Raw genomic sequence first — 26,781 nt, 5'->3', positions numbered from 1 at the left:
TCTCAGACAAAACCACACTCCTAAAATAGTCCCACATGCCCTCAGGCCCCACTTGCCACAAAATGCCCCCATCAGCCCTCAGATACCACATGTCCTCCAAAACTCCAGCACATGCCCCTCAGACCTCCCAACATGGGGATGATGAGGCTTGGTGAGTATTGTTTGTGATGGTGATTGCTGTTGGATAGTAAAATGGTGTCCACACCCATTATATTGCAAAACCACATGCACTTTAACAGTTTGTATTCACAATAAAATTCTACTCATAGGTTTAAAAGGTTAGAGGTAACATTTTGTGCAAACGGGTAATTTAATTATTCAATACCTGTCATAAGGTGCAGATGAGTTCCCACCTATGAGCATATGTATACACTTCATCAGGGTTAAGGTCACCAGTGGTTCTCAAGGTGGAACTACAAGTCTCAGCAAAGGAGAGCCAGATTGTCTAAACCTGGTTTACCTAGAAAACAGGGCTTCCTGGAACATGTAGTTCTACAGCAGCTAGCCCCCCACAGAATATCTGATACTAGGACATGATGCGACTACTAGTTCCATTACAGCTGAAAAGACATAAATTGCATAGTATCTGGGCATGCTGGTAACTGTAGTTCCTCATATGCAAAACTACTGATGTCTAAAGGTCAAAGCATTCTGGAACATGTAGTCCCACAACAGCTGGAGGGGCCTGGATTGTGTGGGGTTCCTGAGACTTGTAGTCCCACAACAGCTGGAGGGTCCTGGATTGTGTGGGGTTCCTGAGACTTGTAGTCCCACAACAGCTGGAGGGGCCTGGATTGTGTGTGATTCCTGAGACTTGTAGTCCCACAACAGCTGGAGGGGCCTGGATTGTGTGTGATTCCTGAGACTTGTAGTCCCACAACAGCTGAATGGGCCTGGATTGTGTGATTCCTGAGACTTGTAGTCCCACAACAGCTGGAGGAGCCTGGATTGTGTGATTCCTGAGACTTGTAGTCCCACAACAGCTGGAGGAGCCTGGATTGTGTGGGGTTCCTGAGACTTGTAGTCCCACAACAGCTGGAGGGGCCTGGATTGTGTGTGATTCCTGAGACTTGTAGTCCCACAACAGCTGGATGGGCCTGGATTGTGTGATTCCTGAGACTTGTAGTCCCACAACAGCTGGAGGAGCCTGGATTGTGTGGGGTTCCTGGGACTTGTAGTCCCACAACAGCTGGAGGACCCTGGTTGGTGTGACGGCAGGGCTCCTGGTCTCCATATAAGCCATGGATGATGACCGGGGACCGGGGACACTACATGACCATGTTGTGTTAACTATCCGGTGACGTCTTCTGTCTCCAGAACGTTCTCCAGCGCCGCGACCAATCAGAAAGCGAGCAGCCAGTCAGCCAATCAGCGGCGCCTTCAGCGAGTGTGTGTATAACGGGTTTTGAATAAAATGTAACCTAGCTCCGCCCAGCAGAGTGTGTGACAAGGGTGGCCGGGGAGGTGGTGATTGGTGGGTTCGGCCGACGTGCAGCCAATAGGAGACGGGGCCGTGTTCTTTGCGGCTGGGTGCGGGGGCGGGTTCCCCGTGACGTCACGGCAGCCGCTAGTTGCCGGCTCCAGCTCTGGGATTCAGTTAGTAGCTGAGGAAGCAGCCGGGCGGCGGACGGGTGAGTGCTCTGCGCATGCGTGTGCCGGGAGACCGGTCACCTGTATGTTCCTACCCATAACCCCCAGCGGTATGTCAGGATAACTGTAGGTGTCTGCACCCCTGTGGGTATTCCTAATATTGCTCTCCCCTCTGTGGTGCCCTGTATGGGGGGGGGGGGGGGGTCACACTGTCTTCTCAGGGGCTGGTAATACTGGGGCTCTGTCCTCTGTAGTGCCCTGTATGGGGGGGTCACACACTCTTCTCAGGGGCTGGTAATACTGGGGCTCTCCCCTCTGTGGTGCCCTGTATGGGGGGGGGGTCACACACTGTCTTCTCAGGGGCTGGTAATACTGGGGCTCTCCCCTCTGTAGTGCCCTATATGGGGGGGGTCACACACTGTCTTCTCAGGGGCTGGTAATACTGGGGCTCTGTCCTCTGTGGTGCCCTGTATGGGGGGGTCACACACTCTTCTCAGGGGCTGGTAATACTGGGGCTCTGTCCTCTGTGGTGCCCTATATGGGGGGGGTCACACACTCTTCTCAGGGGCTGGTAATACTGGGGCTCTCCCCTCTGTAGTGCCCTGTATGGGGGGGGTCACACACTCTTCTCAGGGGCTGGTAATACTGGGGCTCTGTCCTCTGTAGTGCCCTATATGGGGGGGGGGGTCACACACTGTCTTCTCAGGGGCTGGTAATACTGGGGCTCTCCCCTCTGTGGTGCCCTGTATGGGGGGGTCACACACTCTTCTCAGGGGCTGGTAATACTGGGGCTCTGTCCTCTGTAGTGCCCTATATGGGGGGGGTCACACACTGTCTTCTCAGGGGCTGGTAATACTGGGGCTCTGTCCTCTGATACAGGGGGCATCATGTTCATTATATCACCCCTCTGCCAATCACAGAGCACTGTCCAAGTCAGGTGATCCTCTCCACCTAGCTTACCCCTATGATCTGACCCCCCCCCCCATCATTGTGTATCCCCCACTATGATCTGTCCCTCACTAGTTATTTCCTCATGATCTGCCTCCCCCCCAATGGGTATCACCCTACCATAATCTGACCCCCAGATTGTGTATCACCCCCATTGTGATCTGCCCCTCTCCCCATTGTATCCCACACCAGGATCTGACCATAAATTGTCCCCTCTATGGTCTGACCACCCTGATTGTGTATAATCCCCATTGTGTATACCTTTGATCTGACCCCCCCCCCCCCCCCCAAATTATGTATCCCTCACCAGGATCTGACCACCAGTTGTGTCTCCCACACCCACTTCCCCCATTGTGTACCCCTCCATGGTGTGTCCACCCATGGAGGGTGTCCCTCATCCAGACCTCCAAACTGTGTATAATGTGTCCATCTGATCCTCTATTACTGTTGCTGCCCATCCACCCACCGGGTAGGATGGGGGCTTGAGACTCCCGTTGTATGTTTATATATGACAGCTGTAGTCTGCTCATTGTGTTATTAATGGTTATACATATCTATAGGGTCTTGCTGGACAGTATATAATGTGATCAGTGTATGTTAGATGCTTCCTGTATTAGAGCCTATTTAATGGGTTAATTGGGGACCATGAATCCTATAGTTGTGTCAGTGGTCTATCTATAGATGCAGTGTACCTTTATAGTCATGTTATTTCCCCATCCCACACACAGTTCCATGAGATGCCCCAGTTTATTGGTGTCTGCTTGGCATGACACGGGGCAGCTCTGTTCTCCTGTATCCATTTCTGTACTCTAATGTTTCAATAATCTTAATTCCTTTATCCAGATATGTAGGGTTCAAAGTTGGATCTGTAGATGGTGTGTTTTGTCCTAATTGTGTTTTCTACATGAATTGAAACATAGTGTCTGCTTAGCTATACACGTCGGGCTGTGGGATTTTTCTGGTATGTGCTTTGATTTTCAGCAGCGTTATTGTAGCACAGTTGTTAGTATAGTAAAATCCACTCTGTGTCAGTTTCCCGGGTTGTCCTCGTTCAGGTAGAACTCCTACTAAGGGCTGCCGCCGTCTCCGTGCTTCCCAGCCGTATGTTCTCCACTATGTCCTCACCATGGAGTTCACGCTTCATATCGTGACCAGGATTGAACCATGGCAGGAGCTGCTTCATTGATGGAGAAAGTGGAGCTGGCACTGATGCCATGGTGCCCAGCAGGCGGAGCCCATTCACAACTCTCTTATTGGGCATCTAATGCCGGTTATAGCTTGTGAATATCTCAGAGTACATGGAAAATGAGACACAAGCATCAAGCCCTCCGCTTCCCTTGTCTGACTTCATCCCTCTAATTACAGATAAAGGAAAATTAGACAAAGAACGAGACGATGATGGGCTGTGGGTGATGTAATGTTTTAGTATCGCTGGGTGTATGTTAACCCTGTAAGAGCTGGGTTCTGGGCTGTTACATACGTTCCCTCGCAGCTTAAGAAGCCAAATGTCTTGTGAATACCCTGTTCTTCATTCCATCAGGGTCTTTATTCAGTGAGAAGCAGACTGGCATGTTGTCCGCTGGATATCTTTCCATTAGCTGTCCGAACTCGGTGGGAATAACATTGTTTATATGGCAAGAATTGCCCAGGACAGGCTGTCTGGAGAAGACATTTTCATGCTGCCTGTTCTCCAGCTGGGTAACCATGGTGTTAACTTTCCTGTTCTTGGTATCGCTCTGTGCCATCCAGATTGGAGGTGGCATGTGGAACGTGCAAGGGCCAATTTAGGCTGGCACAAATTATTGCATTCATGAATTGTACAGTGCTTTCAGTGTCATTCGCTGACACGCATAGGAATATATGTACAAAGCAGTCTTGTACTTCCCTGCATAACAAGCCAGAGACTAACCGTGTACACGTCTGCTGGGTCCTATATCCATCCTTGGAATGTACTTCCTCACCTCCCCCCCCCCCCCCCCTGTATGTCCGCTCTCAAACCTGATCCTGGTGTTTTTCTTATAGGATATCCATGCTAATTAATCCAAAATTTGCCTAGAAAATTCTTAATTCTTTCATTAATTTCCATATATTCGAACCTGGGTTTGCTGGGACTTGTAGTGCCACAACTGTTGCATCGACGTGGGGAACCTTAGCCTCTGTTAGACGATAGAGATTGCGAATTAGTGAATTATTACCTGTATAGCCTATAAAATACTGTGTCTGGCTCTTTAATACAGCTGGTTGTGAAGGATGAACTGGGGACCGCTAGGGTCTTAAACCTTGTCCTTTTTGGGGTCATGGATGTAGGGGACATGCGGCAGTCTCCGATGCCCGTTTAACCTGTGTTTCTGTTATCACGTATTCTAGTCATTAGTAAATAATCAGTGCTTTTTCCAAGGAGATTATTATAATTTATATAGCGCCAGCAAGTACCGTAGCGCTTTACAATTGGGAACAAATACAGTAATAAAACAATACTGGGTAATACAGACAGGGGTATGAAGGCCCTGCCTACAAGCTATAGGCCCTGCTTACAAGCTATAGGATTATAGGAGTTTGATACATGAGGTTAAGTGCTACATTTTGCATATTGGTCCAGCCAGATTGAAACAGTAAAAAGTGCTTAGTGGGCAATCGATGTTTAGCCAGTACCCAAGTGGAGCTCTCTAAGAGGGGTGACTCAATGTGATCAAATCCCTCACAGATCAAGCCCAGAAGGTGCGCCCCGATTTCAGTTAATGCACCACAGTCTCAGTATCCTGATCTTCCACCAAAGGTGGGCAGGTACTGCTTAATTAAGGTCTTTAAAATAGGTCTGGACAAGTATCAGAAGCCAGGTAATAAACACGCCTAAGGATGACTGTTGGCGTCTGAATTTTAGGAGTCATTCATATTGGTGTCACATCTTCCCTGTGTCTTTATAAGATTCTGCTGGTTAAAGACTGTACGCTGTCAGTTATTGGCTCAGCCATAACAATGTTCTGCATAGCAATCGGCATTTAACAGATTGTCACATTTGCATTCATGTTGGTTCCGTTGAGCGGCAGACAGCTTGTAGTAGGCAGCCTAGCACATAGACACGTGTGACTCACATAGTAAATGGCATCATTTTCTGCATATAGCAGGAATCTCGTCCTTCCGGTTTATCCTTATTTGGGATGTCCTCTCAGCTGATAGTCAGCTCTTATGCTTAATACAGTCATGACTGGGGTGTAAAGTGTACAGGGCATACAGAGAAACGCCAATTCAGGTCATCTAAAAAAATAGTTTTATGCTTCTAACGCTGTTGTACTCTGCAAATAAGAAATATTCTGAATTGCGCTATTTTTTGGTACAAATTCTCAGGATTTGTGGCTTTGCCAGGTCTGAAGGAAGAGTGACGCTGAGGGGTGTCTGGGATTAGATTGTAAGCTTTCGAGCGGGGTTCTCTTAACTCTCTGTCCGTATGTATTACCCAGTATTGTTTTATTACTGTTTGTTCCCAATTGTAAAACGCTACGGAATTTGCTGGCGCTATATAAATAAATGATGATGATTAGGATGAGGGTCAGGAATGTTTGTTTTTGAGATTGGAGGAGAGTGGAACAAACGTTAAGGATGTGATATACATTAATCTCTCATGAACCCTTGCACCATGGCATGGCAGGATTTGTCAGCCAAGTATCAAGTGAGTGTTTTGTCAATGTCGGACAAGTCACGCTCCTAGGTTCATGGCTGATTCATGGCACTAATAATATCGGTTCTTGGAGTGAAGGCATTGGCATGCTGTGTTATAAGTGCATTATGTTACTGGCTGCCTGAACACATTAGGGAGGTAGTGTAAAGCTCTGATGATTGCAGGCAAAAGACATTTTCCCTGAAATGTTATTAATAGCCGCCTAACAAGAGCATCAGTCGGATACGTACTGTACAGAGCTCATTCCTCCCAGCTGGCTGACACATAGGATAGAAATTCCTGGAATTACCCAAGAAGTTGAGTGCAGTTTGTCAGCTGCTGGGAGGAGGTGGGCTGGGGGATTTGAATACTGAGATTTTCTTGCCAAATAAGACTATAAAGTGGGTTAATGTGCAGTTTATTTCTGCGCTGCAGTTGCTGGGCAGATATGGAGCCTCAGAATAGATGGCTTTAGACCAGGGTAATATTACATAGACGCTACCTGATGCTAAAGGTTTATGATGCTGGAGGGAAGGAAACCCAGCAATTGTTAGTTCTTCATTTCACTCATCAACTCACTGCAGGTTTTTAAAGTGTTACGCTCCTTTGGATGACTTTGTTTGCTTTATGCGAACCGTGCTACAACTTTTACTAAATACATTTATCTCGGTTTCTTCCTTCTGTGGTTTTTAGTCGTGTATAACTCAAGTCGATGCGTTCATTTTGGTGACTCTGATTTGGTTACATTTTGATACTAATGCAGTATATTACATATTCCTTTCAAAGAACTCAAGAGGTGTCCTAATATCCGGCTGTAGTATCCATTGCCACTGATGAGGCCCTTTTATTTATCAGGTGGGGTGAACTGTAAAAATAAAATATATGGCAACATAAACTGAGCAACCTGTACTTAATTTCTGGCTGAGCAGAACTCTTCTGACCTATCAAAATATTTTTTTCTGGTATAGTTATTCTTATCTCCCTTTATAATGCACTTCCTGCATCTGTTGCATGTGGCGGGATTGGGTGAGTATAGTAAATGGAGATATTCCGTCGCCGTTCCATCAGATGACTGCGAACTCTGATGAAGGTCATCATCTGGAATCAATATCAATTCTCTAGGAACCAGAGACATAACTGAGGCACTTTGCACCTCATGCCTCCGATGTCGCTAGACCCTACAGAGTTGCCCAGAAAATGCCTGTCTCCACTCTGTAGGTAACAGGTGTACAGTAAAGTGTTTTCAGAAGTACCTCTCATATATGGAAGAGTTGCTTTAAGGGGATTGCCAGCGTCAATTAGGTTCTGAAGAAAACCGTATGAGGGCAGGCTATGTTCTGCAGAGAGAGTATTCAACAATACAGCTCAGCCACCCACACACTGCTCTGTTCACACAAAGACGAGAGGAGCACTAGGGCTTTAACCCTCCCGCTCCCTCCCTGCAGCGCTGCCAGAATCCTCTGTCCATGGTTCGGTGCTGTGAGACGCCCCTGCAGTCACCGTCTCCGCTTCTCTTCCGGTGACTTATGTGGATAAATCTCCTCCTGAAGTGACTCCCGGGTGTGTGAGCTTTGGTGCTTCATAACCTGTCAAATCATCTGGAAATTGTGTAGCTGGCTGTCTTGCCTTAAATAATGCTCTTTATTACAGATCCAATGATACACAAGTTGGTGTATATCATTCACAAAAATCTCTAAATATCAATCATATTAACTTGGTCAGTGCTGCCAACACTTTTTGTGAACTTGGTTTTAGGCGCTCCATGTTTACAGGAACTCTAACCTCAAATTTAATTTAAGTGACACAAACAGGGAAGTGCACACACTAGATGAAATGTTCTGTTTATCCCTCTAAAACCTATGATCAAACTCTGGGATTTGTGTTCTCTCTCCTTCGCCAGTTAAGTTAGGCCGAGCTGGGCCCTCAAATCTTATTTCCCCAATGATATCAGATTAGCATCTCTTACTCGCCTATACCCTCGTGCCAAGGGCAGAACTACAAGGGGTTCGACAGCTACTGGGCCCAACGGTGAGGCTGGTCCTGCCCCCATCCCTCCCTCTGAGGCCCCTGCTCTGGGCCCTTTCCCAATTTTGCTATGGGGCAAGATGAGGCGCCGTTCCGCCCCTTACTCATGTTATTATTTTGTGAACGGATTCTTCCTTTTAATAACAATGACAGACGGGCAAAGATAGAAACAGTGGCTCTCTATGCCGGGTCATTTCTGCCTGACACTTCTATACGAGCTTGGTAAAGCCATGCAACAGAAATGTTATTAACTGTACACACTGTTTAGGTTACTTTTATCCTGTAGAAGGATGGTCTTAAACATGACGTATGAGAATGACGTTATTGTCCCTGTTTTTGTTGCGCTTGACTGAGTTTGGAAATATCTGGTGGTTAAGGACTCTATCAGTCAGACTACAGTGAAACACTGCCCCTAGTGGTGAAATGATCAGGAACATTGCAGACATTCTCTTGCCCTATACCTACTTGATTTTTCAAGCGAGCATTTGAAGACTTCAGAACTATATATATATAAATGGGCAGATTCAATTGCCAGCAGTGTGCAACGATGTTTGCCCGCCACACTGAAATTAATCTACTCGGAGGAAAAATGAGTGAAGATTCCAGCCATAACATTGGAGCAGGCCCACGGAAACACCTTACGCCAAATAGAATTTGCCAGCTATTGTGGAACTAGAAGTCCCAGCATATGCTGCCAATAGCGCTAAGCCATCGGATGTCTTGGCTTGCTGTGGTCAGAGGAAACTCTTGGTTATGGTGGAATGATGCTGGCAGGACTAATACAAGTGGAAAGGTAAGTGTGATCCTTCCAGCGAATGTACAAGAGCTGCATTATAACTGGATAATTAAAGCTAGCTAAGCCTGGATGGGCATTAAGTGATCCATCCGCTGCTAATTAATTAACCCTAATGTTCTCATAGCAGAATTCGCTGAAAATTCTGAAAATTGAAAAGGCTTTGGACAGTTCAGCGTTTTGTTTTTTTAGTTGTTCCACATGGCAAAGCATGCTGGGACTTTTAGTTCCACAAAAGACGGAGAACCATAGTTCCATGACCATGTAATGCCACAATATGTTTGGCAGCATTTTTCCACCGGTGATGGGGCAGTGTGTGCTGGGACTTGTAGTTCCACTACAGCCGAAGAGATAAAGCTGGTTAACTGGAAAAAAAATTGTGCCAACAACTTGTATCCTATCAATGCTTCACCCGTCTCTCTTACCGGACTGAACGCAACTTGTGATACATCAACCTATTAGGTCCAATTGCTTTGAAAATGTGTTTTATCTTGGGCTCTAGAAAGTTTTTCTTGTGGTAAAAACATAGTTTTCCATTCTAATGTGACTGCTAGGTGGCGCTGTTATATTGTGGTTAATGGAAGGCGTTGAACTTTGCTTTGTCAAAACTGGTTTCTCTGATTTTAAATTAAATGGAGAAATCAGGTTCATCCTTGTAAAGTGTTTTGTTTTATTCAACATCTGTAGAGAATGGGAGAGAAAATAATTTGTGTTTACAAATGGAGCCAGCTGTCCTGCAGTGTAGTCGTCTGCAGATATTGTGCAGTCAGAACATAATCCTTTCTCTGGCTGTTCACACACTCACTCACTCACTCACTCACACTCTCTACTGGTTCTACTAAGCCGGTCATTTCCATTGATTTGGTGGCAGCAGGAGTCTTATTCCTGCACGTCCGCTGTATAGAACATTCCTCACTGCTCTCTTCAATAGCTAAATTGTATTTGTTTATAGTATTGTCGTAAATGTATTAATACAGTAATGTATCTCAGTTCTCAGCAGGCAGAACCTTCTTTGTGTGCTAAAGGTTTTATAGTCTGGGCTGGAAAAATACATTTATAATACGGGACGACTTCCCTGTATGAACTTAATCCGTGTATAGTGTCTTAATCTGCATCTGTTCCCAATACCCTCTGAAAACCTCTCCCTGTGCTTGGTTTCCTTCTGTGTACAAGTGTAAATATTGTCATATGAGTTATGTATCATCTCGCCATATACATAATAATATATTCATTCCATGACCAATCATGGATCAGGATTTGGGTTTTTTTTTTATTTCAAAGAATAACCATTTAGCTGTATCTTTTTTTTGGCCTTGGTTTGTTCATCCATCACTCGTCATTGGCATCGCTCTATGGGAGATTCTTTCTGTTTCGTCGTCTTTGTTCATGTCTGTCCTGTTCCACAATCATCTCCGATTTCAAATCTATCCAGCCTTAGCGTTCGTTTCAAACATTTTTTTAGGCTAAATGAAATGCTTTTCTCCAGTAACTGCATTACTGATATGCCAAAAAGGACATTCTAATAAAATGTCTACATCTGGGACAGGAGTAGACAGCTGGACAACTGAGCATACTCCTGACGGAGTCTAGGATTACAATAACTCCAGGAAGAAAGGTCAAGGATTAGCACCGTCTTGAGAAGATGGTGATCCGTAACCATTAGAAATGTCTTTTTGACATGCTATAATTTACATCTCGCTTCAAGAGCGACATAGCCTTGAAGATGACTTATAAAAAAAAATAAAAATGCCTCATTAAAATTATTAAGCTCCGTGCCTACAAGTTACGCCTGATACATAAAATGGGTATTTTGCAACAGCCATGTCAGAGTCTTCAACTGGCTATTTCTTGCAGTCCTCCTATTTCAAGGATCATAAGTTATTCCAGCAAGTTGTGTGTCCAGCATAGTGATTTAGTTAGGCAGAATTTATTTTTCTTTACAATTGTTGCGTGGAGTTGCCCTTTAAGAAGACCTTCATCATAGGCAAACCGAGGGGGGTTTCTAGTGCCTGGAAACCCCATCCAAGCCTTGGGCACTGTATAATTGAGGTGGCTGGACCCTGCCCCCTCTTCACACAGCTCAGCTTGAAAAGTTAACAGTAGTGTTAACGTAACAGTAGGGCACGCAGCATTGCCCATTTATATTATGGGGATAGGAAGAGTTGGAGAGCAGCCAAGCACTGTCTAAAATTATAACCACACCCCCATGCATGGTGGTCACGCGTGGTGTGGAAACCCCCTCTACAAATCCTGCGTTTGCCCCTGTTCATGATCTTCATTCATCATCTCCATCTCCATCTCTCTCTCACATTCTTCCAGTTTCGTGTTTTTGGTGCTCATTTGAAAGATCCTTTTTTAAAATCACATGATCTTTGGATTTTGCCTCCAAACCTGTGTTTCCTTCTACTAGATGCCTGACTAACCACTAGAAGCCTGCAATCCCGCTGCCCTTGTGGGGACGTCGGCCCACTCTGCTTATCCTGCAGGCCGCCACATCATGTTTAAGTGTGAACCCAGGCAAAAAGTTGGCAACGATTTTTTTATCAAGTCTATTGGTGACGGCGCTCAAGAGAAGCGCAAGACCACGTTTTTTAGAGTGGGTATTACCTTGGGGATTCTATCTGCTCACTTTGGGGGTAGGTATTTATCCAGGTTTCTGTGAATGATGCATGCACTAGTGTTTCTGAAATTCTGTGTTTTATTACAGTGTCAGAGACAATTGGAGGAGTCAGATTATCTACAAAGGGAGTTAGTAATGAGCAGCTCATTAAGTGGATTTAAAACTGGATGGATCGGATTTTTTAGCCAGTAATATTTGACTAGTCTTACATGTCATGGATCAGTCAGACTCCTGACCACCGGTCATCTCCAGACTTAATGTATCATGTCCGTTTGTCAGCATATAAAGATTTGTTGTCCAGTTTACGGACTCATTTGTAAATTTTGGTCGAACAAATATCTTCATATTAACTCGCAGTATCTCCTGTATCTCTTAAAATTCCGTCCTCAATATATCGAGTAAAGGGCATCTCTTGCCTAGTACCAATACAACTGCCAGATGGACAAGGTCTGGCATAAAATGTTGTATCATATAACTATTGAGATTATTTAGATTTACATGATAGGCCTGGGGCTTAGAACAATGGAAAAGTGAGTTTTGATCCGTGTAAAGCCGGGTACACACTGAAGAATTGTTCAGACCGACGTGCTATCGCAAACGATTGTACCTACGACTGAAGGTCCGATCAGTCTGACGATTCATCCATACACACTGACACGATTTACCTTCAGATCTGTGCTGTTCATCTGGTCCTTTGTTTGGTCCTCTAGTCCGGAGAATGACACCACAATATTCATTCATTCACTAATGTCACATTGTTACGCTGATTAAAACCGCCTTTTTATAGCTATCCACATGTCCTAACGAATTTCGTTAACTTCTGTGACTCAAACAAATTATTCTGTCTCGGAACAAACAAATGAATTATTCCTTCTACAGCACTCTCTACATTTATTCACTCTGACATTCAGTGCTAACATCGGCTGAAAAGAACACGACTCTGTAAACTCTGGAGATCGTCAGCCTGAGTGCATACACACTACATGATCGTTAGGTGATTGATCGGAAAAAATTAAACGGTACGACCAACCAAATGAGGCGATAATCGTCTATTTGGGCAGACTTTCGACCATCGTGTCACTACACACACTGACCCGACTTTCGAACGAGCGGTCGTTTGTCGGCTGGTTGAGCCGATTATTGGACGAAAACCCTGTAGTGTGTACCCAGCTTTAGACACGGCCACGATGTCTAATAATTATGTTCCGCACTCTTATATAGAAATGAAACCCTGCAATAACACTATAGTGACCGTTGCGTATCTGATGTCAGGTGCCGATTGCTGGTGTTGACAGCAATTTGCCGGAAGATGTTTAAGGGACGCAGGAGGGTGGCATTAAGTGCCACAGATGTTGGCATCTGGTTTCAGATATTGGGCAATCGTCAGAGCTAGCAGTGGGCAGTTGACAGATATTTGTGCAACTCCTTTTAAGCCTCAGAATAATGATGTTTACAATCTAGTTCTGGTGCTCCTTGAGTCGCAAGGAGACAAAGTGACTTATCCATGGATCTGACACTGGGAATAGGAGTCCTCTTTAACCCTTTCATTGTCAATCCATAATCTTGCGCTCAAGATTTGTATTCAATGCTGGGAGTTGTTACCCACAGGACTCTTCACCCAAGACATCTGCCTGTCCTGCCTGCACATGGTCTCAGCCTGGCTTCAGATAATGAAATCCTTTCCACGAAGCATTGGCAAAATAGGGAAATGAATCCTTTATTTCTGAGACACTGTATTGTTAAATTGATTCTGATTATTTGAAGATGCGAGTACCAGAAATGTAAGGCTTATTACATGAAGATCTTTGAATTCATACTTTGATTATGAAAGTGTGATGAAACATTTAGACATTACAATGTGTCTGAGAAGTAACGAGATTAGGTGTCGTGACCAACTTCCTGCAAAAACAACTCTGTGCCCTAAATTCAGTTGTATTGTTGATAAAATAAATACATTATTATGAATAATGAAAATACTAATCATGTTGCATTGGTTCTAATCTGGATGCAAATTCTAACTCTTAAAAAAATTATTCTGAGGTTTCGTAAATGTATTTTTGAAAACTAGAAATCAAGTAAGAAAACTATTAAATGTATGATTACACCATCAAAATGTTCCATCAGTTTTATTCAGTGCATAGAAAATCTCAGATTAGCGCTTAGAACATTTCTGTAATGATGTTCTGGAATGAGGGAGTTCGTTCATCTGAACCTAATTGTCCCATTTACTGTTGTTTGGGATACGGGGGTACGTACACGTATGACGTTTCCGTGTTCTTCTCTAGGGGCGAGGATTCTTGATCAGAAACCTCACACGTTGGACATGGGGAAGGATTACTACAAGATCTTGGGCATCCCTTCTGGGGCCAATGAGGATGAGGTTAAGAAGGCCTATCGCAAGATGGCTCTCAAATATCACCCAGATAAGAACAAGGATGCCAACGCGGAGGACAAGTTCAAGGAAATTGCAGAAGCCTATGACGTTCTAAGCGACCCCAAAAAGAGGGCTGTGTACGACCAGTACGGAGAGGAAGGTAAGGGTTCTGGAGGCTGAGCAGGTGGACACATGGCTATCACAGCCAGATATTGATCGTTGTCACTATAACAACATGTATTGGTATGATGAATTGTTTTGTGACTGTGGATATTAAGTACCCCATTGGTCTAATTCATGCCAACTTGTAGGTAAAAAGCCCTTTTATGTATGTGTTTAATAAAACAAGCAGGGACCTTGTGGTCAATGTTGCAAAATATGTGTTTATCATAAACAATATTAAACATTTGTTGAAGTTCTAAGCTCTAAAATAGTTCTGTAAGAAGTTTTATGCCAACATGTAAAATAGTGAATCATATTGTTACTCCTAAGCTGCCTTCACGCTCCGGAACGTGCCCCCTAGTTGTAGACTGCTCTTCCTCCAAACGTCCCACTGAACTTTGCGGGCATATGACCCACAGATCCACAAATCCAGTCGACGGTATTGTTGAAGTTATACTTGGGGATATTTCGAACTTAAGGATTACATCCTGTACAGACTACTTTTGAAAAGAATCTTTGGCCTAATTTTCATATTTTGCTAGAAAACCTTATTTTATATTTGAGATATCGGCTGGTAGTTTATTCCAACCACAGGACAGTAGAGACTGGCAGACAGACAGTAGACGTTACATGTCAGCTCTTTGTAGAACCCAAGAACAAACTCTTTCAGCTATATTTCTATTTTAAGAAATCCATAGTGACTTATTGTTGCTTCCTAACAATGTTCTCTCGAACTACTTGTAAGTTTATCATTCTGCGCAAGAGCTCAGTGATTGTCTGGAGCGTAAGGTGGGTGTACTGATCATCTTTATTTATTAATAACCGGCCTCCAGTACCCAGGCTCAGCCAGGACTTATTTGTACAGAACGACTGTGCTGTTTATGCTGGAAGGTTAACGGAGCCAGGGCTGTCACATGACTTGTGCAGATGAAAGTTTCCTATTGTCCAAGGAGTTAGAATTAGGAGCACATAACAACCTCCCCTCCGCCCCTGACACAGCCAGGACAAATGGGCATTCTGAAAGCAGTTTGACGCTGTTCAGTGTATAATTGGTTGCTGTATTTAAAATACACATAATACTTCCCTAAGAAGTCCAGTAAATTCACAGTCACATATCACAAGTCATGTGATGCAACCATAGATACTTATTGTAAAGTTCACAAAAACATAGATACAATGACAGAAATGAAGATATTCAAAGTTGCATGAACTTTTTGTTACTAAATTGTTCCTATTTCATTATCCTTGCAGCAAGCACAAAATGTAGATGACGATGAATGTATTAAATAAAACATTTCAAGATTCTAATGAGTTCAAAGGGGGTTTTCATGTTAAATCATTTCCTTCCACTAGAAGTAGGGTCCACAATCCAGTAGGGTCCTGATAGTTTGTTCTGATCAGCCTCCATAATCATCTTTTGGCACAGAAGGGTCCAACACACGACTAGAAGTCAACTTGCTCCTAATGGGAAAAGTGTGAAAGTCATCCAGTGAGGAATCTGCCTTTACTACTTGGCTTGTGTCCGACCCTCTGGTGCTCCATTATGATTGTGAAGGTTGGCACGCATTGTAAGCAACTACTTTTATCATGGAAGCTCCTTTTAATGCTGTTTTGTGCTTGTATTGTATTGTATTGTTGATCACCATAGCTACTGTATATACCTAAGCGATATTCTCTCTTTCTGACAGGTCTGAAGACAGGTGGGGGATCAACTGGTAACACGGGCAACTCTTTCCACTATACTTTCCATGGGGACCCCCACGCTACCTTTGCTTCTTTCTTTGGAGGCTCAAATCCTTTTGACATCTTCTTTGGTTCAAACCGCTCCCGTATGTCCAACGGCTTTGACCATGAAGAGATGGACATCGATGATGACGACGATGATCCCTTTGGTGGCTTTGGGCGTTTCGGTCTCAATGGTGTGAACGGCTTCCACCGGCGGCACCCAGACCAGCTGCACAACCGCCGGAAAGTTCAGGACCCCCCTGTTGTCCATGAGCTGAAAGTGTCCTTAGAGGAAATCTATCATGGCTGCACCAAACGTATGAAAATCACACGGAGGCGGCTGAACCCAGACGGACGCACGGTGAGAAGTGAGGACAAGATTCTCAATGTGGTGATCAAGAAAGGGTGGAAAGAGGGGACCAAGATCACCTTCCCCAAAGAGGGAGATGCCACGTCTGAAAATATCCCTGCTGATATTGTCTTCCTACTGAAGGACAAACCTCATGCACATTTCAAGAGAGATGGGTCCAACATTGTGTATACAGCCAAGATCACTCTGAAAGAGGTGAGCATAAATCCATGGGATTATTACTTTCATGTCTTATTAGTGTCACTGGTACCATCAGAGGTTGTCCTTTTCATGTGACTACTCTCCCTTCTGGAATTGGGGTTCTCTCAGAAGTTCTGCTTTTTCAATGGTCAGGGACATGGGATCCCCAGATGGATGAGGGCAATGGGCTACACACACAAAAAAAAACCAGGAAACCGCAAACTTGGAAGTGCATACTGTATTCTATTGATTGGGTTTTTTTAAGTTCTATATTGTTGAAGCCATGTGCCTGGATTGTACTAGTAATTTGACTGGACAGTGAGCATTTTACAAAGTGAAAAATAACCATTGCAACCAAACCTTCTCTGTTGTGCTCTTAACCAATCAGCTACTGAGCTCTCCCGATATCTTGGAGATTACCCAGAAGCTTCTCTTACACTGAGATTGCCAGTCAGTAGCTGGTGCCAGTATCTCCTGTAAATACTAAGTGACAAGTCACCGGTACAATCCAGGATCTGTGCTTCAGGCAATATATAGAGCAATACAGAGGAGAGGGAATTGGATGGTTGAGAGGCTTTACCTAACTGCAGAGCTATGAGTACAAAGTCTAGATAAAGTCATAAAATAAATATTGTAGTTGTTCACCATGTACACGCGCAAAGCTCCTGATAAGCCAGGAGGCCAATGAGGGATCACTCAAGGAATTGGTGACCCAGTCTTCTAGGACCAGGAGCTGAACCTCCGCAAGTAAAGCTGACCAGGATTCTACAAGTTTTTTTACTTGCAGATTTGTAAAAAAAAAAAGAGAAAATATTGGGCTTATTTTGTTTAGAGTCTGTCAGTAAATTTACTTCGCTCCATTTCGAGCACTAGACTTAAACTGTGAGGAACTGAATATTTCCCCAAAAATGGTAAAGGAACAAATAAACCGTGTCCTACTGCGACTTTCACCAAATACTTTTTCTTCCTTGGTGCTGTGTAACCATATTTTATCTCATTATGCTCTTGTATTTGTTCCACGGGGATACAATTTAGACGCAGTTGTATTCAGCACAAATAGAAGAGCATTATCGTATCGGAAAATATGTGCAGAATTAATCGAGAAACATAAAATCATTGGATGTAGTAGAAGCAGCAGGCGGTATATCCAGTGCACAAATCAATAAATTAAAGGCTTTTTTTTTTTAAATGTGCCGCAGGCAGTCTACAGGACCAAATATTCATGACAAGTGCGACAAACGTGCCTGTTTCACGGTTTTTTGGGGCTATAAGAACAGATATTAGTTCTTGTGGTTCCCTGGTTTTCTAAGCATCGTTAGTCTATATAACCTGATTATCACAGTGTCCTTGTGTATACGGTATAACTTCCCTGTGACAAGAGCTGACTGCTGGAACTTTCCTCCAAACATGCCTGTTACAGGCGTGTTCACATGACAGCTGTTGATGCTGTGTGCTCAGTGATTATTTCTTTGGGTGTGGTGCGGGAATGTACAAATACTTTACATGAGACATTTATACAGCATTGAAGTTATTTCAAAATGATACTGAGCTCTTTCTGTCATATTTTAATAATCTAGTGATGGCTAAACTATGGCGGATGCTGATTTTCTTGCGTCCCAACTTCCCACTCACTCCTGAAAGATCCTGCCCACCTAAACCAACACGGGATAGCCCCAATTCCCCACACGTTTATCAATAATAAGAAATAGAATAGGCAGTGGTAAAATGTGAGTATACCCTGTAATATAACGCCTAATTATCATTAACAAGTGCAGACTCTGTGCGAGTCCATTATATTCCTATATTGTGAAATCTCCCAAATCTTTAGGATGAGAAGTGATGAAATTCTTTCAGAACTGTGATAAATCTTCATAAATGTAAATTTGTATCAAGAAAGAAAACACCAAAAAATGTTTTGGTGAAAAATAAAATAAAAATTAAATCTCATTATTTCAACAAGTAAATCAATTTCCTTTTCCGTGTAAAAAGAAACAAAAACAAACTTGCACATGTCTGTGTAAAATGCTTGGTGATGAATTTTGTAATGTGCAGTCCACCTTCAATATCTTGCACACTTACATAAGCAAAATGTGTTTGAACATTGCTGGAGTGATGAGTTCTCATATGCAAAAACAAAACACGGTTAGAATGCCTGATCTATTGATGGATTGATTGTATTTCACTGACATATACAAAAGTGAAAGCCCTTTAAGAACTCAATAGAAAAATCGTATACAACCTCTGAAAAATCTCCATTGCATTGCGTCACAAAGGTCTCTTTCAAGGAGGTTGAAATGCGTTGGTGGGTGTGGGAAGGTACGAGTGGCAGGTTTCTGAATACCTTGGGCTGTTCCTGGGTAACATTACATCTGCTGACGGAGTTTCATTCTCGTGTAAGAGAATTGCTGCACCTTTTGGCAGTTTTTATTCATATATTTTATGGGTTCAATAAAAGTTTGTATGTAAATGTTTTGATTTATGTTTTGTGAAAGAAGATTATATTAAATAAAATGCACCAGAGGATTCCTCTGTTGTTTCCTCTTTATTGATTTTGAGCTTTAATACAAGAGATTAATCAGTGAAATTTCTACAAAAAATCCCACAGGGTCCTACAACCCTGGTTTCTCTATGAAGCACATATATTTAAAGGGCTTTCGCTCCATGTTTATAATGGGAGTGGGATACAATTCATCATTCGGAGACATTTCACTATCGGCATTCTATCCTGTATTTTTGGCTTGAAGTATCCTCACTCGAGCAATGTTCACACAGATTTTGTTTATGTGAGCGCGCGGGACGTTGAAGGTGGACTGCACATTGCGTGTATCACCAAGCATTTATTAAACGGACATGTTTTGTTTTTTATTGTTGGAAGGAAAGGGGGATTGATCATTTATTGAAATATTGAGGTTAATAAGTTTTTTTTGCATTTTTTTTCTTGGTATAACTTTGTGAGAACTTTTTATGGTTCAAGAAGAACTTAGTTGCTTCTCATCATAAGGATTTGGAAGATTTCACAATATCTGATTATAATGGATTCACACGGACTGCTGGTAATGATTTAGGTGTTATATTACACAGTATTTTTGTTTTGGGAGTAGAAGAGCCTTTTCTATTTCTTATGCTTGATAAAAGTAGAGTAGAAAGCCCTCTGACTGTGCTGTCAGCGCCTTAGATCAGTGAGGAGTGGTGCCAGGAAGAGTAGACCTAGTGCTGCCCAGCGTAACGTGTAATTCATGTACAAAAGTCACGCTGAGCAGCGCACTCACTTCCCTCCTGCAGACGTCACCGTTCCTAACACTCTACTGGTGTAACGTGGAGAAGTAGCCGGAAACTCCACCCAGCTCGGGTACTGCGGCAGTGCAAAACCACCTACCGGCCCTTCTCCCACGTGAACGGATAATGGATCGTTCCAAACCCTGAGAGATCTGCAGTATGTCGTCCTTCTCCATCCACCGTGACAGACATATATCTAGTAATAGTCCTAAAACTGTTTCTTTAACCTCTGACATCCCTGAACAGTTCTTGTGTGAGTGCCGTTCTTGCATATCCAGTTTTACAGCTAATTCTGCTAACAAAACTAACACAAACAGGTAGAATAACCCCCAACGGTTGTGTGTGGCGCAGCCCTGTCATTGGTGGGTCTGATGTCTTGGGGCTATATTGCTTTAATAGCCAGACCCTCAGCCCCCTCCACCCTTCCCAGAGAATAGAGCTGTGGAATATGCTCTATGGCCCTTGTCCGATCCTCCTCCCAGTGACCTTTTTCTGCTTCCACCTGATAGATGCAGAATTTCCATCACGGCTATATAAAGCAGAATGTATTTTTACCCGGCCAAGAGTCACGGGGGGGAGCTGGGACAATTGGCTCATGGGTTCTGGGAGATGTCTGTACAGTTTATGAAGCTGTCATCTGTGTTCCTGCAGGAATATGTGCATAGCCTATGTAAGCTAAAGTCTGTCACTTGCTGAGATATCTGCTATATGAGACCCAGAAAGTAGCCCGTTGCCCAATAATAGTGTAATTGAAACTGTGAGAGAATTGTTATCTTGCATGCTGGTAAATTGCCCTATCTGCCCGTGTGTCCCGCCAGTTTCCAATCACACTAAAAGGCGTCCTGGGAAGCTGGGAGAGATCGGCTGTGCCAAACGGTTGTGTGTTGGCCGTTCTGGTCACATGCATTGGACAACGATCCTGTCCCGTGTGCCCAGCCTAAAATACAGAAGACCAATAAAATGATGTAGTGAGATTACCTGCAATCTTTTCTCATTTCGTGAAGAGGGTCAAGTCTCGGACTAATGGGCTTTTCGCCCTTTGGCTAACATGTCCTGTTGCTGCAAAAACAGATATTTTCGCTGGTGATAGGGCCTTTGTCCCTTCACTTCGTCTAATATAACAAGGAGGTATCACTGGGGGTGCGATTCATCAGCGATAACCTATTAAACAAACCATGGCAGGAGACGTATTTCAGGATGGCGGCGGGACGCGTGCAATGCTTATTCTGTTATCACCCTCTCGGGGATAGGTTTGTGCTTCTAGGTGGGTGATTTACTTGATAGAAATAGTGCAGTCACGTGTATTTTATGATGCACAACACTTTAAACACGCCCTGCCCACTTGTCACATGACACCTTTGTTCTGATACAATACATTCCGAATTGAGGTACAATTACACCTAGCTGTGAGAACAATCACTTATATAGCTATAGTCTGTGTTACAATTGAGAACAAACACCGTAATTAGATAAGACATCAGGAGATAAGAGAGCCCTGCTCAGGTTTACAATCTATAGAGTCCCTGGACAAACGAATATTCCCATTTAGCAAAAGTTACTAGGGAGGGGGCAGTAATACCCAACATTCACTTCTGAGCTTTATAACCACAACTGTGGGACTGAACTTTATCCCTTCATCTCCAGCTATGGGCATCATTTAGAGTTAGGACCCGATTTGCACCTTGGCAAAACCATGTTACACTGCGGGGAGGGGGGACAAATGTGCGGACAGATTTAGAGTTGTGTACGATTGCAGCTCTAAATCGCAGTGTAAAAAGCTGCTCGGTATTTGTGTGCTACATGACAACGCAGCCACTATTCTCCCTGCGTGCAAAGTAATAAATGCATTTACACCCTGTGCATTGCCCAGAAGCAAATTTGCTCGTTTTGTTTGCTCTGCTCCTAACACGAGTCCCTATATTTGCTGTGGTCAGACAGCAGCCGAGGGCAGCGATTCCCAACCTTTTTGACAAGCAACTTGCCTACAGGGTTATTAATTGCTTTGTGGCAACCAATGTTGACATAATTGACTAATAAAGTCTTAGATAATTGTCACATTCCATTAAAACAGTGTGACATTGCATATTTCCTTATTTTATTGTGTCACAGTAACAGGCTTATATATTCATCCTGGTAGTGCGATCAACACACAGGTCGGGAGACCCTGACCAAAGTGTCCGTTTTCCGGCTAAGTTCCCGTCTCCACGTAATGATTCTTAAACCCACTCGGATTCGAGTCCTGGTTCCACCTGCAAAACGAAGTTAAGAGCTTAGATTTGTGCAACCTGATTTCTTACCTAGAAACGATGTGTAAGTGAGTCAAGGTGAAGAGCGATGTTCCATTAAAGCTGAGAGAAGATGAGAGCGTCTCATAGCATCACACTTCTCTCCCACGGGATTGTAATGTGAATGTCGGCTGCTGCCATATTTAGCACCGTTCTCCTCTTCCAGGAATAGACCATGTCAGCCTTTGCTGTAGGCATGTGAATCACTAATGAGGAGAACGTGTCCTCTCCTGGGCTCGCTCGTACCTGGTGTCCTCTGCTGGGCTCGCTCGTACCTGGTGTCCTCTGCTGGGCTGCCGTCTCCGGAGAGAGGTCACCTGGATGAGGTTTTCACAATAAAATGTAAAGGGATACACGGATGTACTTTTCTGTATTATATCATTAGAAAAATCATTAACAGATGTCTGTTTTCTAAATGCATTTAATTTTACTCAACTTCAAATGTAGTTGTAGATGATGAACACGGTTCTCGACTGACTTTCCTCGTTGTCCCTTACAGAATCCAGTTCCCACTCCTCAGCTATAAATTCCTTAGCCACTCCTTTCCTCCCAACATCTCCAACCTCATCTCCATCCACACTCCCTCCCATCCTCTCCACTCTGCCAATGACCACCGCCTGTCCTCCCTACCTCTTCAACCTCCTCTCCATCCACAGTCCTTCTAATCTCTCCTCCCAACATCTCCAACCTCATCCCCATCCACACTCCCTCCCATCCTCTCCACTCTGCCAATGACCACCGCCTGTCCTCCCTACCTCTTCAACCTCCTCTCCATCCGCAGTCCTTCTAATCTCTCCTCCCAACATCTCCAACCTCATCCCCATCCACACTCCCTCCCATCCTCTCCACTCTGCCAATGACCACCGCCTGTCCTCCCTACCTCTTCAACCTCCTCTCCATCCACAGTCCTTCTAATCTCTCCTCCCAACATCTCCAACCTCCTCACCATCCACACTCCCTCCCACCCTCCGCTCTGCCAAAGACCACCTCTTCTCCATTCACACTCTCCTGCTGTGCCATAAACCACTGCCTGTCCTCCCTACACCTTCAACCTCCTCCATCCACACTCCCTCTCACCTTCTCTGCTCTGCCAACTACTCACCTCCCCATTAATTATCTCTTCACACTCCCATCTCCAAGATTCTCCTGTGCTGCTCACTCCCACTCAGATTCTCCACCTGCCTCCAAGACTTCACACGCTCCCTAAAATCTCATCTTTACATCAAGGCCTACCAGCCCTCATTCTAACTCCACCCCACCCCCATGTCACCCTTGCTTGTGTCTACCCGTTCCCTAGATTGTAAGCACCAATAGACAAGGCCCCCTATCCTGTCCACTTGTCAGTCACCTCAGTATCCCATGCGCACAGACTTGACTTGCGCCGTGTGCTCCCACCTTGTCCCCGTCCCTCACTTTGTAATATCTCATTTGTTATCTACTCCACATTGTACGGTGCTGTGGACCTTTTGTAGCGCTTTCGAAATAAATCATAATTAGTTTAAATTGTTGTTAGCTACACACAGAGATATCCCATCAATCCTTTTGTGTGACACCACTGTTAAATCAGTGTGGTTAAAAAATGAACCATGTTACGGATAATTGTTTCCAGTTAAAATAAAGTCCAATTATATTCCCCACTGCAGATCTTCAACTTCCCGAGTCCATTGCCCCCAGGCACCCCTTGACTTTACCGTTTCCTTCACTCATTTCCAGTTTCTCTCAGAGACCTGTTGCTTCCACCTCTGTAACATCGCCAGAATACACCCTTTTTCCACTCATTACACCAAAACTCTCATCATCTCCCACTTTGACCACTGGAACCTCCTCTTGTCTGTTATTCCCCTCGATAATCTATCCCTACTCAATCCATCCTCAACTCCACCGCAGGACTGATTTTCCTCTTTCGCTTTTCCATTTATGCCTTAACACTTTGGCAATCCCTACATTGTATCTCTTTATACACTCAGGTCTTGCCCTGATCTGTGTCTCATCCCCCTAATACTGCTCCCACGCTGCTCCCCACTTGGGGAACTCCCTTCCACACAGTCGGACTCTTGTGCAGGCTCCAAAGCTTTAAATGCTCCTTGAAAACCCACCACACCCTATTCCACTCCTTCCTTATACCTCTCACTGGTCCAACCTTTTTCTGTCCCGCCCAATCTCCTCTGTCACAGCCCCCTTCGTGATTTTAAGCTCTCAGGAGCAGGGTCCTTTCAGGTATTTTTTTTCATTGTCTAAGCCCAAGTTTGTGTGTTTGGTAGAGCTGTTCCTTACAAATAAATTAAGCACATATCCAGGTCTTGAGAGCTGTTTTGTTCGAAATTTGGTAAAGGCGGCCAATAGTTCTGTTACATGATTAACTGAGCACATGGGGGCGCTGTTTCATTGGGGGGGGACTTATCTGAGACTGGGACAAACTTGTGGTCATCACTATAATCCTATTGTTGTATAATATATTATAATTTCCAATACATTTATTCTCCTATCCTTGAACACAAAAGTGCCAAACATGCAGCATTGCATATCGCCATTTGCGTCACAGATTCTGCGTGGTCGACCCATATTGATACATTGTATTGCCTGTACTCCCAATGTAGACTGTAACTATAAATATATATATCATAACATTGTTACCTGGTTCTCTGTCTCTCTCCTCTCAGGCCCTGTGTGGCTGCACAGTCAACATTCCTACCATCGATGGACGGGTCATCCCGCTGCCCTGTAGTGATGTCATCAAGCCAGGCACGGTTAAGCGGCTACGAGGCGAGGGATTGCCTTACCCGAAAGTCCCCACTCAACGGGCCGACTTAATAGTAGAGTTCCAAGTACGCTTCCCGGACAGAATACCGCAACCCACCCGGGAACTCCTCAAACAGCACCTGCCCTGTTCCTAGTACCATCATGAAAGAACGAGGGGCCCGGGGCCCCCACACAATATATCACATATATACCAAGAATACCTTTCTTCCTACCGGCAGTTTCTGTACCTATAACCTGGGATAATGGTCTATAAACACACGTTCTATGCAGAAGAACACTACTTTCTAGTTTCACAAAACAATAGTCCTTTTTCAAAGTTTGCATTTCCCGAGTACTCCAATGCTCACGTTACAGACACCGGGACGCGTTTTCAGGTCACCGGTGACGTGATGGTGCCAAGAAGGGAATGCACTACCTCTATCCTACTCCTAGGCAGTGTGACGCAGACCCTGCTGGCAGTGTCGAGGGTTAAACAGGACGCTACTAATAACTCCTCGTATTTTAACGGATTTTCAGGTGCTGCTCGTGTAAATGGTTCACGCTCTGTTTTAGCAGTATTTTTAACACTAGTCGCAGACAGACTAACTTCCTTGAAGTAAATGACTTTTCATGTACCGTTTTTTAAAGTAAAAAAAACAACAAAAAAAGATTTGTAAATATAATTTAAATGACCAGTGATTTTGACATTTCTACACACTGAGCAGAAATAAATTAAAAATATTGTGGATTTTCCGACGATGGATGTCTGTTCTGTGCACGTGTGTTTAATGAATGATATTTAACAGGACTGTCCTGGCCGCTGCTGCATGCAGAATATGTTTGATGGACAACACGCTGCCTTTACGATAAAATACTTCCTCAGCGGGAACTAGGAGACCATCCCCGGACCGCGGCAGACACCGGGGACTCCTCACACTCCGGCCGAGGCATCGTGTTTGACGTAGGCAGCGTTTTGTCCATTGACAAGGTGCTGCTTGCAGGAGCAAGGACGGCCTCCCCTTGCCCGCGGTAGATGGTCGTAGACCCGTTGGGTCCTTGAGGTAAGTTATATTCATTTGTGTTTAACTTCCAGAGCTATCTTCTAGAGGCACGTAAACACTCAATACAAGGGAATGTATTTACTAGACATATATTTACACTGTCCCCTCGATACAAGTTATGAGCAAAACAGGTAAATTGGTTCAACCATTTGCCCTCCCTGTCATTTCCAGACCTTCAATGAAATCATAAAGTGCCCTCAAAGAAAATAGGATACATCATAAGAACCTGTGGAGCAGAAGGGCAAAAGCTCGCTTGATCTCGATTTTCAGTATGAATACAGACCGTGAAAGCGGGGCCTCACGATCCTTCTGACTTTTTGGGTTTTAAGTAGAAGGTGTCAGAATTTGATAAAATTCACAGAGCAATTGAAAAAACACAGCAATGAGAATGTCATGACTGCTACTAGATCCCCTGGAGGTAATCACATAGGAATAAGATTAACATGAGGGCTCTGGGAGGAGATTATTGCACTATACTGAATATTCGGCTCTAACAGTCGATTCATACTATGTATTGTTACATCGTATGACCTGAAACGACCCGCCTACCGGTTTGTTGTCTATTTTATTAGATTGTCTATTTTATTAGATTATAATAAAGATGTGAAAAGGATTTGTTGTTTGTTGCATAAATTGCTGTTAAAGGGGTTTATTCATTAATCCCATACACGACATGGCCAAAAGTATCTGCATCCACCCCCCACCTCCTTCTAATTCGTGTGTTTGACCATTTCGCCCACACCCGTTGCTAACAGTAGCGGCTCATTCCAGAGGAAGTCAACACAATTTTAGAAAAAAATCTACCTTACACTCTCTAATTTCAATTAAATTTGTGCAGTGTATATATGTATTTCGCTAATATGTGCACTGGTTTTGAAGTTATAGACCTTTTTAAAGCTGCAACGAAAAACTTGTTTTTAACATATTTTTTTTTAAATTGCATTTGTAGCTCACTTAATGGAGCAAGAGAGTTGGGCA

At 43.9% G+C, this 26,781-nt stretch overlaps 1 protein-coding gene across 3 annotated transcripts; it reads left to right on the top strand.

Annotated features, from left to right (window-relative positions):
- Positions 1-1,525: 1,525 nt before the first annotated feature.
- DNAJB5 (DnaJ heat shock protein family (Hsp40) member B5) lies at positions 1,526-26,416 on the top strand. Of its 3 annotated transcripts, XM_075186853.1 has the most exons (5): positions 1,544-1,631; positions 11,422-11,647; positions 13,917-14,165; positions 15,856-16,457; positions 24,664-26,416. In XM_075186853.1, exons 2-5 carry the CDS (start codon positions 11,509-11,511, stop codon positions 24,895-24,897), a joined length of 1,224 nt encoding a protein of 407 aa, XP_075042954.1. In that variant the 5' UTR covers positions 1,544-1,631; positions 11,422-11,508; the 3' UTR covers positions 24,898-26,416. The 3 variants fall into 3 exon arrangements, with proteins under 3 accessions (XP_075042963.1, XP_075042954.1, XP_075042973.1); XM_075186862.1 differs by lacking the exon at positions 11,422-11,647 and having other exon boundaries at positions 1,526-1,631; XM_075186872.1 differs by lacking the exons at positions 1,544-1,631; positions 11,422-11,647 and adding an exon at positions 1,685-1,716.
- The last annotated feature ends 365 nt before the right edge of the window (positions 26,417-26,781 follow it).

The sequence above is a fragment of the Mixophyes fleayi genome, chromosome 1 (assembly GCF_038048845.1).
Source record: "Mixophyes fleayi isolate aMixFle1 chromosome 1, aMixFle1.hap1, whole genome shotgun sequence".
In the NCBI taxonomy this organism is placed as follows: Eukaryota; Metazoa; Chordata; class Amphibia; order Anura; family Limnodynastidae; genus Mixophyes; species Mixophyes fleayi.
Note: the sequence above shows the minus strand (reverse complement) of the source record. Positions and strands in the feature narration are given on the sequence as shown.